Genomic DNA, 13,354 nt, shown 5'->3' on the forward strand with positions numbered 1-13,354 from the left:
GGTGGGAAACCTGGGTGTAAAATGTGGTTAAAATGGCTTCTTTGGAAACTTTCCCAAAACTGTTATATTCAAAATATACTTAAGCAGTTAAGAGGGGAAACCTAAACTCATGTAAGGAGAAAGCTGTAAAAAAAAATTTTCTGAGCGCTTAAAACCTATTTGTTGACTATTTATCGGAGATTATCAGAGACGGCAGAAAGACCTGCTTAAGCTAGTAATTTGAGCACAGAAGCATCACATCTTGATAGAAAATAACAGGTGAAAAAGATGGGAGAAATCTTGAAATATCAGAACAGAGAAACTTCTTCCTTTCATTTTGATCTCAGAGACGGAAAGAGACCAGGCCTTGCAAACGACCGCCAGGCTAAGATGTCCCTTGCAGGCCAGAGCCTCTGACTGTCCCAAGAACAAGCTGATTAAGGCAGGTTGTTCTTGGGTATGGAGCAAAAGGAGCCAGAGGGGTTTCCTTGGACCCCCCAAGCAAGCCCCGCCAGAGCTGGGTAGCTTGCAGGCTGGCCGAGCACACTTGGTGCAGAGAAGGATTTTGCTGTTTGAATTTGATATTCGGTAGCTCAGAAAAGGCACTAACGTTGTCATTTGGGGGAAAGGTTGCTATTTTGTTGCATGTCCCATCAAATGTCATGGGTATGTTTTACTTTTATTTTGAATCTTGTGGAAGGAGAGGTACCTAATTCTTTCCAGTCGAAGGCTTTAATTGGGCCCTGCCAAGCACAAAATTCCTATCTGGTTAGTGAGGTCACTAAACGTCAGGAAAAAGTGGAAATAAGTTTGCAGTTTGGGCTTAGGGGACCTATCTTATTACACTGATGAAAAGTCAGATGAGACAAAAAACTATGAATCTGTTTCTTTAACTTTTACTCATTCAGCATTCAGGGTGAAAATATAGGTAATTTGGTTTAAAAAGATCTATATAGCTTTTGTTATGGCTTTTTTTTTTTTTTTTTTTTTCCGGTACGCGGGCCTCTCACTGCTGCGGCCTCTCCCGTTGCGGAGCACAGGCTCAGCGGCCATGGCTCACGGGCCCAGCCACTCCACGGCATGTGGGATCTTCCCGGACCAGGGCACGAACCCACGTTCCCTGCATCGGCAGGCGGACTCTCAACCACTGCGCCACCCGGGAAGCCCTGTTATGGCTTGTTTTTTAGTTACAAAAATTGTTTTTTCTTGTGACAAAAACTTTTAAGATCTATTCTCTTAAGCAACTTTCAAATATAAAAGTATGGAACGCCTCATGAATTTGCCTGTCATGACGGGGCAATGCTGATCTTCTCTGTATTGTTCTAGTCTTAGTGTATGTGCTGCTGAAGTGAGCACTATTATGTGTTTTTTAAGACACAAAACCAAAACTGACTTTTGGGAGTTGAATTTCTTCTCTGTTACCCACACCTGATGTCTGACCTTTACGGTAGTACATAAATTTGGAGAATTCCACTCCCCTAAGTAAATCACGATTGCCCCATATGAGTCAAAGCTTAGCTGCTAGAGCTCCTATCATGGTGATGCCACCGTTCCCTCCTTTCCACACTTTCCTCAAAGTGTGCCAGGGTTCTCACGTGGGAGGGAAGTACTGGGTTTCTTGTCCCTCACATGCATTTTACTGTTAGGGCCACCACTGTCCCTCCCTCAGCATTTCTCCTTCCCTTCAGTCCTCCTTCCCTTGTCAGTCCTCCCTGGATCATGGACAAAACGGCCCTGGGAAAACAGCTTCGCAAACACTCTGGAAAGCCCTGACCGCCTACCTGATGGCAGCTGCTAGAACTGCAGGCACGGAATGAAAAGAAATATTTGATGACTAGTGAGATAAGATGCCTCAGGGAAGTGACTGGCAAATCCAACATATTCTGCAACAGCAAATTTCACAGTTGCCACAGAGACGCCTTTAACCTGACTTTCTCCAGCCAGCCTTTGCTGCCTATGGACATTTCAGCACTTTATGACCTGCTCTCTGCACAAGTGGCGTAGCCTCAAGTCTGCTTACGACTGAATGCCTCTTCCTTTATCATCTATGCCTGCATTTACCTGTTTGCCACTTTCCCTTAAGGTGACCCTTCCTCCTACCTGGGGTGCTGAGTATCCACCGTATCTGTTCTACAGCTCAGACATAAAGGCAAAGGCAAAGCTCCCATTTCCCCAGATGACAAGCCCATCCCCCACTGCTATCTTCCTACCGTTGTCGGTTCTGTACCTGGTACTTGTTGGTAGAATTAAGGGGAATTTCTGCCACCTTGGGGCTTTTCTCTCTCATCTCCTTCACAGAGCTGTGAGACTGCTTGATGAACTTGAGGAGGGCTGACTCAGAAGCATCCCCTGCTGTTGCCCACTGCCGGGATGGAGTTGGTATAATGAGCCCGAGAGGCAAGGCACCTGGGCTTGCCAGTGGTGTCAAGAAGAGGAACAGAATGGGGAGGGGTGCTGGGGGCATCACCGAGGGCCAGAAAAGAGATATTGAGGGGAGAGGGCAGGTTATACCCTGGACACTGAGGTACCCTTTACTCCCTTGGGCCTGACACCTTAGCTATGGGAAGGTACTCCTGATTAGCCTTAAAATCAGCCCGGTTGCAGAGGCCAGCGATTCGGGCCAGGATAAACCAGGTATCAGAGCCCTTGGCAAATGAATTCCCTAGGGAGAGAGAACAGAACTGTCAGCAGGGATAGGAGAGCTTAAAGCAGGAGTTCATTCACACCCCTTCTGCGCCCAGATGCTTCTCAGAGACAACATTTCATCTCCTCCACACCTCCCTGCTCTCCTCTCACTTTGCAGCTACCTTCTTGCTGTCTGGACTCACCACGCCCTGTCATCACATTCCCCACATCCTTCCACTCTCCGACCGCCAACGCCACTAGTCACCAGTCTATTCTTCGCTGGTGTCAGCCTCATATATGGTCCTTTCGAACCACAGGTGGGCGACGGTCATGGGGTTCTGGGTGAGGGTGCCCGTCTTGTCAGAACAGATGGTGGAGGTGGAGCCCAGTGTCTCCACCGCCTCCAGGTTCTTCACCAGGCAGTTCTTCCGAGCCATGCACTTGGCTGTCAGGGTCAGACACACCTAAGGCCGTGAACAGGGGAGAGGGGAAACGGAGAGGAGAGCTCGGCTGCTCACAGCGCTTTGTGTTTTTGGAAATCTGATCGTTTTCACTGCTCTTTTAATTTTTTATATTTATTTCCCTTTTGTTACCACCTAGTCTTTAGAAACCCCATCTGTGGCTATGGGAAAGGAAATTAGGAAAGTGATTTCAGTTTGTACTTTATGGCAGAGTTTCAAAAGAAGAGTGCTTTCTTTTACCAGGGTATCATAGAGAATGATCTATTCCTCCTGGAATATTCCTCTCCCCCTCAATCCTTTCATCTTTTCTGTTCTGCAGCCTCTTCTCCATTCAAGTTCAAGCCACACTTCTTTCTCAAGTCCAGTCTTTCCAGGGACCACGGTGAGAGCTAACCTTTAATTGTGGCATAAGATGCTCTGTGTGGAGGAGGGTTGTACCAGCAGTTTAAAAAAGGAGTGGGGAGGAGAGAATGATGAAACTGAGAAGGACTGTTGCAGCGCTGAGAATGACTTGAGAAGTCACTTAAACCAAAAGGTTTTTGTTGACCATAAATCCAGTGAAAGTCAGGTGTGGGGCAAGGTTATTTTAAAAACGAATGAATTCTTAGGCTGCGGTTATGTACAGAATTCTAATCATGGAGTTATTATTTACTTACACAATATCATGAGTACTGATGTTTTTGTGCTAGTCTAACCACACCCTGGGTATTATTCTCATTTCCATTTTAAGAAGGGTATTGATAAAGGAGAGCACACCCCAAACAGGTGATCAGCAAGACAGGGGTCTGAAGATGTGTCACAGGAAGAAGGGCTAAGGGAAAAGGGATTATACGACCTCTCCCCTGGAGAGTTTGAGGGGACATAATGGCTATTGTCAAAGATCTAAAGGGTTGGGCTTCCCTGGTGGCGCAGTGGTTGAGGGTCCGCCTGCTGATGCAGGGGACACGGGTCCGTGCCCCGGTCCGGGAAGATCCCACATGCCGCGGAGCGGCTGGGCCCTTGAGCCATGGCCGCTGAGCCTGCGCGTCCGGAGCCTGTGCTCCGCAACAGGAACCAAACAGGGAACCGTATGTCTGCTCAATATAATGAAATCTAGCTAGAGCAATCCAACAATGAAATGAGGTCAGATAAAAAGGGGTGGGCTTCCCATGACTAGAAATCAGCATCATCTCCTACAGATTTTATGCAGGGTATCTGGCATTGGTTGAAGGGTTGAGTTGATATGGGCTTTGAAGTCCTTCCAGGAAGATTCTATAACCCTAAGTTAATCTTCTTCTATGAACTGATGAATGAATGGAGGCCCGGAGTGCAGTGAGCTGGCCAGATTCACCAGCCAGTACACCCAGGACTGGAACTCACTCCCGGTGATTGATAATCTATGCTTTCTGCATCGTAACGCACTTCTTTTCTCATTAAAGAGAGAAGGCACCGGAAAATAGGGGTGAAGGAAGTCAGTGTAATTTGGGAGCTCAATGATTTGACATCTGTATACGCGTCAGAGTACTCTGCACTGGAGAGGTTCAGCCACGAAAGAGATACTAGTGATTTCATTTCCTTGGGGTTGTTTGTCTGTCCTGGGGCCACACTCCACCTTAGCTACTCACAGTGATGGTGGCCAGCAGCCCCTCAGGCACGTTGGCCACAGTGATGCCAATAAGAAAAATAACAGCCTCCAGCCAGATGTAGCCCAAGATAAGTGAGAGCCCAAAGAAAGTGACACCGAGGAAGACAGCCGCTGCTGTGATCAGATGGATGAAGTGTCTGATCTCCATAGCAATGGGGGTCTGGCCCACTGCCAGGTCAGAGGTCAGCGAGGCCATTCGGCCCATCACCCCCGTGGAGTCTCCTGCGGCAATCACGATGCCCCGGGCTGCCCCTGTGGATGAAGGGGGAAGTCTGAATTGGAAAGGCTGTTGGGTTTGGTTCCTACAAAGAGAAAACTGTCAACAGTCAAAAACAAGGTGGAAACTCAAGGTCCTCTGAGAGGTTATAATGTTCTACTGTCTTTACAGTTCGCTTATGCAAGTGAAGGTCTCCTCATCTGAAGAATCTCTGAAGAGGTTTCACAGTTCTCCAGAGATACCCAATTTTATTGCCTAATTGCCTTCACTGTCAAGAAGGTCTTTGTTACACTTAGTCTAAATCTCTTCCATTGCCTGTATGTTTCTTATTTTGTTCTCAGCAGCTGAAGAGCTTCTCCAGCCCCAGGAATAGTGGTTACCCTTCTGCTAGAATCCTGTGTTCCAATATCTCCCCATCCTCTAACCCAGGGCTACTCAATTTGCCGCCCCCATCCCCAGGAGACATTTGGCAAGGTCTGGAGGCACATTTGGTTGTCACGACTGAGGTTGCTACTGGCACCTAGTGGGCAGAGAGCAGGGATGCTGCCAGGCATCCTGCAACTCACAGGACAGCCCTCCTCTCCCGCTACCACGAAGAACAGCGCAGCACAATTGTCAGCAGTGTCGAGGTTGAGAAACTGCTCTGACCGAGCCTCTTCCCTGTTTTGCTGGCTGGAGCCAGTCTGCCCCCTGCTGGGTGGCATAGGCCATAACATGGCCCCTGAATCAGACGGGGAACTTGACGTACCCAGGATGTAGCTTGAAATGAGGGGGGCCCCACAAGGTTCTTTGCTCAAAATAATTCTTCCTGCTTTACCATGATGGCTGAAATTCCTACCATTAAAGTTACAGTCAGAATCACCCAGAAAAGCAACATATTATAGAAATAGCTCTTATTTTCGAATCAGAAGGACTCAGGGCTAGAAGTTCAACTTCCAATGTACTAGCTGTTCACCCTGGAGTAAGTTACTTAAATTCTCTGAGACTCAGGTTTCCTCATCTTTAAAATGGGGTAAAAGCATCTACAAAGCTGTGAGAATTAAATGTTTTTAAAAGAGCCTAGAACAGGGTTGGGCACATAGTAGGCACTCAAATATTTGTTTCTTTTTTTTCTCCATTTAGATGAATTTAAGGTCTCCAGAAGGATGGCTAGAAAATCACACATACGCCTTGCAGGGTAGCTCTAATCTGGCAGCTCCCACGAACATCATAGCATGGAGCGGCCAGTCCATTTTCAAGGTCACCTTCAGCATTATGAGTCTGAGAGCAGGTTCTGCTCCGACCGACAGCAGACGAGTGAGGTCACTGCTATGTGAAGAGTGGTTCTGGAACGCCTCACAGTATGAGGCACTCTGCAGGTGAGCAGGAAGATACTAAAATAATTGAGAGGTGCTGAGAGGGTTTATTTTGGCAGTGGGTAGGGGCGGTTAGGGTATGGTGTCACTTATAGTCATTTTGTGCCGTGGTTTAATCTAGTTCTTCATTTTTCTTCCTTCTGCTATGGTTTTCGCCATGCTTGGAGAGACAGGATTTAATAACTAATCCCAATGTGTCTAGAGAGGGGGAAGGTTGATGTCAACCTTGGGGAAGGTTAAGAAGGCCAAGCCTCCCATATTCCAGGCTAGACTGACTTCTTCCTACGCCTTCTATACAATGCCAGAGAAATAGCTTACCATCTCCCCCCTACCCCCCATGAAGATGCATGAGAGCCCAAAGAGAGATGTTTGTACCAGCAGCCCCGTCAAGGGCCACAGTGATGAAAGCAGAGAGGCAAGGGCCTAGGATAAAAGTTAAAGTGATGCTACCTGTTTGCAGATTGCACAGGGATTCCTCAGTTTAACAGTCAAGAGCTCCTTCAACCTAATTCCACCCTCTTGGTCACATCTTGGGTCCCTCTAGCCTCCTATTAAAGCCTTCTCTATTCTAGTCAGATCCCTGTTTCTTAGATGGAATTCCATCATCCACTTTCCCTGTTACTTGAAGCATATAATTTGTTGATGAAAAGCCTACTTTGGAAGGACAAATCTGAGCAAATTTCTTCCTAAAATTTAATAATAGGAATCTCATGTTTTTGGAGGAAGCTTGCTAACTTGCATCTTTCTGTTCAATCAAGTTAAAAAAATTTTTTTAATATATATTTTATTTTCTAGTTGGATTCTTCTTCAGCCTTAATGGTACTCTACTCCTTTAAGCTATTTCCAAATTAAATAATTTTATTACCAGAGGGGTCATTAGCAAGCTTTATTCCAGGGGAGGTTCTGTGGAAAGAGCATGGGCTTTGGAGACAGACCTACATTAGAATCCTTGATCCTCCTCTTTTTTGTTGAGTTGTGCTCTTGGGTGCTGCATTTAATTTCTTTGAACCTTGGGCTTTCATGTGTAAAACAGGAATAATATCTGTTGTATAGTCTTGTTAGAATCAGAGATTTCTGTGGCACTTGACACGTGCTAGGCATTCAGTTAAAGAATAGCTATTTCTTAGACACCCAAACATTTATTCTTAAGCATAAATGATGGTTTTCATGTGTGTTCCAGAGAGTTTTGCAGGCCTTCTTAAGCAGAAAGGATGAAGGAGGGGTTGACATAATGATATTGAGCCCCTTGGTACCACTTTGGCCAGAGCTGTCTCCCAGTTCAAGGATGCCCTAGATGCTAAGAACAAAGCCAAAGGTGTGAGGGGCACCTCTGGTAACTCAGATTTCCAATGCCAGTACCCTCTTTTGGGATAGTGAGAAGTTAGGGCTTACTTCAGGAGAAGAGTGACTTAGCAGAGCTGAATAATTTTCCTCCCTTCTGTGCTATTTTCAGCTCATAGAGCATAGTCCATTCACTAGATAGAATAAAAATAGCTACAATTATAGGGCACTTAGAGCGTGTTAGGCCTCGCGCTAGGCATTTTATTATGTATTATCTCCTTTAACCCACATAAAAATCTATGGAGTAGTGACTTTTAGTGTCATCAGTGTACAGATGTGGAAATGATGGCTTTGACCTTTCATCGAAGTCCGTATAGCTCATGAGGGATGAAGAACGTAGACTGTTTACTGGCTGTTCCCTTCCCTACTGCCCTTAGAGGATAGAGAGGTCTGGAAATCTTTGTTTCAATCTCTGCTTTTGAATGTAGGCTACTTATGATGCGATATTCACCTTCCACACAGTTGGTGGAGAAGAAGCAGACATTTTGGGTCTCCAGAGGGTTCTCATTGGTGAAATCAGAGGAGCGGGATTGGGGCTCTGACTCTCCTGTCAAGGATGAGCTGTCCACCTGGGATGGGAGAGAGGACAGGTCATGGAAAAAAAGCACCAACATCTTCATTATTGACATGCAGAGAGAAGCATAAACTTACACACCACTGTAATCTCAGATCTGCACTTGTGACTTCTCAAGGTTCTGAACAACAAGATCATATTTTTTTGAACTGAGTCCAGGTCACTGCAGTGCTCTAAGACCATACTTGGCCTCCTTCCATAGCGTTTCACATCCCCTCACCTTACATCCTTGGGAAGAGATAAGCCGGATGTCAGCAGGGATCCGGTCTCCCCGCTTCACTTCTACCAGGTCTCCTACCACCACGTCTTGTACAGGGATCTGAATCTTCTCTCCGCCTCGGATTACCAGAGCTTGCTGTGGGAAGATAGTGTAGGGTCATTTCCAAAGCTTTTTGCTCCCCTCATCCAGTTCCTGGTCTCTTTCCCTCTGATTCCCTTTTCTTACACTGTCACTCACCACATCATTCTCGAAGGTCTCTTGGGTAGATTGCAAATTCTTACCATCGCTGTCTGCAGGGCCCTTTGATGCTTCTCTCACTAAACTATGAGATCTATCTTTCCATTCCTACACTTAGGCTTGGCTATATGGCTTGCTTTGGCCCATAGGACATTAGCAAATGTAGTGCAAGCAGGCACATAGAAAGTGCTTGCACACTGGGGCTTGCCCTCTGCCACCATATTGAATGTGCTCAAGCTACCCTTCTGGAGGGAGAAAGATGATAAGGAGAGAGGCCCCAGCTATCCGTGACATCTCAGCTGAGGCCCCAGACACCTGAATGAAGTCTTCCAAGGCCACCCAGCACCAGCCTAGGTCAGCCCAGATCAGAAGAACAGCCCAGCCACAGAATTGTGAGAAATACCATGTTCATTGTTTTGAGCCACTGTGTTTCGGGGTGGCTGGTTTAGCAGCAAAAACTGATAGCCTCCAAACTCCTGCTTCATTCTACCAAAACGTTTCCCACTGAACTCTTACTCAAGGAAGGAATTAAGTCATGTTGACACCAAAGGGAGAAGAAGCTCCTGGGCTATAATGCTAGAACATGATCGTGTCATTGGGAAACTTTGGAGCTTATTCCTTTCCAAGTTTTCAAGCCCTGTGCCTAGGAACCCGCTTCTACTGTTATATTATTTCCAGGTTCTTTAGAAAAGTTTTATTTGAAAATAATCTAAACTTTCAAAAGAGTTGCAAGAATAAAAATTGTACCAAGAACACCCATATAACCTGTACCCAGATTCATCTGTTAGCATTTTACCCCATTTGCTTTGTCATTTGTTCCCTGTCTCTATATATGTGTGTATGTAAATATTTTTTTCCTGAACTATTTGAGGGCAAGTTACATACATCATGCTATTTTATTGTACATACTTCAATGTGCATTTCCCAAGAATTAGGATATTAAATAACCATAATAAAGTTATCAAATTCAGTAAATTTCACATTGACACAATACTTTCACCCGCTGTCTGCATTCCAGTTTTGTCAATTGACCCAATATATCCTTTACAGCATTATTTTCTGCTCCAGCACAGGATTTGGTCTAGGGTCAGATATTACATTTAGCTGTCATGTCTCTTTAGCCTCCTTTAATCTGGATCACTTCCCTCGCTGTTCTTTGTCTTTAAGGCCATCGACATTTGAAGAATCCACCCTCCCTTTGCCCCACCCCCCCTTTTTGGAATAGAACCCTAAAAGATTTAGGGTTTCAGATTATGCTCATTGGATTCAGATCATGCATTCCAGACCAGACCACTTCATGGATGTTATTGTGTTTTTCTCAGGGTACTTTTAAGGCCTGATAGAGTAAAACCTAAGTGAATGTCACCCTCATTACCAGCCTCACTCAGTTCACTCACCGTAGGAAATAATTCTTCAGGGGACATACAAATCATGCATTTGGCTACATTCTACACATCCTCCCACTGTATCCTTCCACATGAATCCTGCCTGAGGTACCATGATCTTAAAAGACCCCATGATCTTGGAGCTCTTGGCCTCCTGATAATAGGAGAAGCAGCCGGTGATGATGACCACGACTGTTAGTACAATGCCGAGGTACAGATGGGGGTTGGGAAACAAAGGGCTCATCAGTAGGTCCTTTTCTTCTTCATCCTCAGAAAGTCAGCTTGCAAGGGTAACAGCCATTTTTCCAGGTGGAAGAAACCATGGGACTCGGTGGGAGAGCACAGAGGCTGAGAAGAGTCTGAGACAGGCCTGGTTCTCTGGGCTTCCTTGTTAAGGAACCCGGAGCTAAGTGAGGGGCCAGCAAAATCCCAGGCCCGAGAAAGCCTATATCTTCCTCTCCAGGAAGGCTATTCATGAGGTAGAGAAGGCTATTGAGGGAGATGGAGAGGAAGTATAGGAAGAGATTAAAATTCTATGAAAGAGAATGGACAGCAAAGTGCTTTGATGACCAGTTGGGAAGATAATCAAAGGATAGCAAGTTTCTGGGGGGAACGTTGTATCTCAGGGAGCTGAATCAGGAGCTATCTAGATAAGAGGGAAACCAGGAAGGACCAAAGCTTCCTTAGAAAATCCTGGGAGTATAGGGATTTGGGCCAGAGGACTTCAGGAGTGCTAGGCTTCTGAACAGAAGAGTATCGAGGGCTAAGCAGACACCGGGCTTGGCAGCAATAGTTGAACAGACTCACATTATCTTTGGTAGGGTCCTCATGGAAATATAACTGGATGCCATAGGCCACGAAGCAGAGACTGGTACCAGTCCACAGTAGGAGGGAAAAGCCGCCAAACAGTTGTTTACAGAATTTAACCCATTCTGGAGCGGTAGGGGGTGGGCTAAGTGCATTGGGTCCATCTCGAGCCAGGATTTCCTGTGCCTCTTCAGGGCTATGGCCCTGTGTGGGAAAGAAATAGGAATGGATGGAGAACCATGAAACCGGACCAGTCTCCCATGCTCCTCCTTGGTTACCAGATGGCCATCCCAAGCCCCTCCAATGAAGAGATTCTAGAGTTAGGGGAACTTACATTTTGAGGGCTTTTATTTAGGTTTATTTGTGGTCATTGTATTAGTGGTTATAGTAGCAACAGCAGCAGCAATAGTGATAATAGCAGTAATAAATGATTTTGCTGTTGAACCAGCAGTTCTCAAAGTGTGGTCTGGGGACCCATGGGGTCCTGAGACCCTTTCAGGCGGGGTCCACAAGGTCAAACAATTTTCAGAATAATACTAAATTGTTTGTCTTTTTCCCTCTCATTCTCTTAAGTATACTGTAGAATTTTCCTAAGGCTACAGGGCACATAATAGCATAATAGCGTTAATGTTGAAAATATATGAGAATCTAGCTGTCTTCTATTAAAAAGCTAGACATGAAAGAGATTTGCAAAAATGTAAAATGCCACTAATTTTTTTTGTTTTGAAAAACGTAGTTATTTGTCATAAAAATATTATCTGTACTAATATATAATGGTTGTTTATAAATGAGTTAGGAAATACTTTTTAATTTCCTCAATTTTAATTTCTAATATGATAAATATAAGTAGATGTAATCCACATAGGCAAAAGCTCTTTGGGGTCCTTGATGGGTCCCGAGGACAAAGGTTTGAGAGGTGCTGCCCTAACCCATCCTCATTCTCTCATCGAATCCTGAACTCTCTTTGCATAGTTACCATTTCATCTTTTTCTGAGCGTGTGTCCTTGGCTGGGCGCAGGTTAAGGGTAAAAACATTGACCTTGAACTTAGGGGCTAGATTTCTAGCCCTGCTTTTGTCCTGGCAGCCTCAAGGTCGGGAATGGAGACCCTCTGCCTCCCTCAGGGAGTTCCTTCACTCACCTTGGTTAGGTCCACAGAATATTTGGTGCTCAGCTCGTCCAAGGTTAATTTGTGATCATCCTGAAGGGGCAGTAGAGTCATTGAGGGACAGGGAGTGACGCATCATTTCTAGGGGAAACATTTTGGGGAAGAGAGGTGGCACTGGCCTGTGTGATCAGTTTTCAAGGTGAGATGTTAGAAGCCTGAGGGTTGAGAGAGGTTTTTGGAGGGCAATTTGTCAGCACCCATTTCGGGTGTTCTTACCATGACCACTTCCTTCTTCAGGTCCTCCATCTCTCTCTTTTTTGTCCTCTTCATCTTTCTTTTACTCATTTTAGGACCCTTAGGTCTTGGGCTTGGATTCTGCTCATGAGGTGTCACGGTCCCTTTTCTCCCTCCAAGCCCCATGGCTTTCCCTGGATATGGCTGCCCCAGATCAACTGGTGGGAAGAAAGCAAAGAGAGTGAGGGGTGTGAGGGAATCAGGAGGAAGGAGGGGGAGAGGGATGAGAGGAAGAATGGCTGAGCCGGGGGAGGACTGAAGGAGAGAGAGAGGGAGGGTGGTCGGGCGGCAGCGGTGAAGCCCTAGATGGGGGAGGAGGAGGTGTCAGGAAGGAGGGCACAGGAGGGATGAGAGGACCCTGGGGCCTGAGGTACAGGAAGGAGAGGGGTGAAGAGAGGGAGTCGAGGAAATGAAGTGTGGAGAGTACTATATGCCTATGTGATGAAGATGCTGCAGGGCCCTGAGCAGGTGGGAAGTGCAGTGGGCTTCAGGGCACGCTGGGAGCTCCCCCCAGCACCGAGGCAACAACCAGGCCTGTTGTCACAAAGACCTCAGGAAAGTTCTAACTGAGAATCCACAAGTCTCAGTCTCTGGGTTTGAGAATGATTGGAGAAGTTTCTGCCACAGAGAGAACTGCAGTCTGATGGCAAGGCTAGAACAAAGTCCCAGTCTGGTCCTGCTGACCTCCGAGACTCAGAGGTACCCTAGATAGCTGACTCAAAAAATAAAGCAGGCAGCCTGTGTGTGTGTGTGTTTTTGCTGAGGTGCCCTGCCCACAGACATTGACTTTGAGCTTTTGGTTGTAGGAGATCAGATAGCAGAATAGGTCAGATCTTGGACTTTTGAACCTGTCCTGGGTTTGGGTCCTGACTCCGCTGCTTATTGGCTGTGTGGCTTTGGGCAAGTTACCTAACCTCTCTGTGCCTCTCTTTCTTCATTGGTAAAGGGGGATATCATCTGCATTGTAAGGTGGCAAAAGTAAGGATTGAAGCAGGGTGCTCCATGTAAAACATGATGTGTGACTTATATAGTATGTGCTCAATATATAGCTTGAATTAAATATTATGTCTTACTTGTAACTTAATGTGCAGCTCTTCTCCGTGAGACTAAAAATACGCTTTTCATGTA

At 46.0% G+C, this 13,354-nt stretch overlaps 1 protein-coding gene and 1 pseudogene across 1 annotated transcript in view; both read right to left on the reverse strand.

Moving 5' to 3' along the window:
• The window catches only part of ATP1A4 (ATPase Na+/K+ transporting subunit alpha 4), a 28,680-nt gene extending 16,247 nt beyond the window's left edge, over positions 1-12,433 (reverse strand). The window contains 10 exon segments of the mRNA XM_089912905.1: positions 2,207-2,341; positions 2,532-2,641; positions 2,870-3,068; positions 4,670-4,941; positions 8,054-8,171; positions 8,397-8,531; positions 10,122-10,237; positions 10,828-11,029; positions 11,966-12,025; positions 12,209-12,433. Coding sequence (XP_089769031.1) covers positions 2,207-2,341; positions 2,532-2,641; positions 2,870-3,068; positions 4,670-4,941; positions 8,054-8,171; positions 8,397-8,531; positions 10,122-10,237; positions 10,828-11,029; positions 11,966-12,025; positions 12,209-12,352 — 1,491 coding nt within the window. The 5' untranslated portion in view covers positions 12,353-12,433.
• LOC115801601 (U6 spliceosomal RNA) lies at positions 1,235-1,335 on the reverse strand (annotated as a pseudogene).
• Positions 12,434-13,354: the final 921 nt, after the last annotated feature.

Source organism: Delphinapterus leucas, chromosome 1 (assembly GCF_059928025.1).
Source record: "Delphinapterus leucas isolate spDelLeu-1000000601 "Yukka" chromosome 1, BTC_Dleu_Yukka2, whole genome shotgun sequence".
In the NCBI taxonomy this organism is placed as follows: domain Eukaryota; kingdom Metazoa; phylum Chordata; class Mammalia; order Artiodactyla; family Monodontidae; genus Delphinapterus; species Delphinapterus leucas.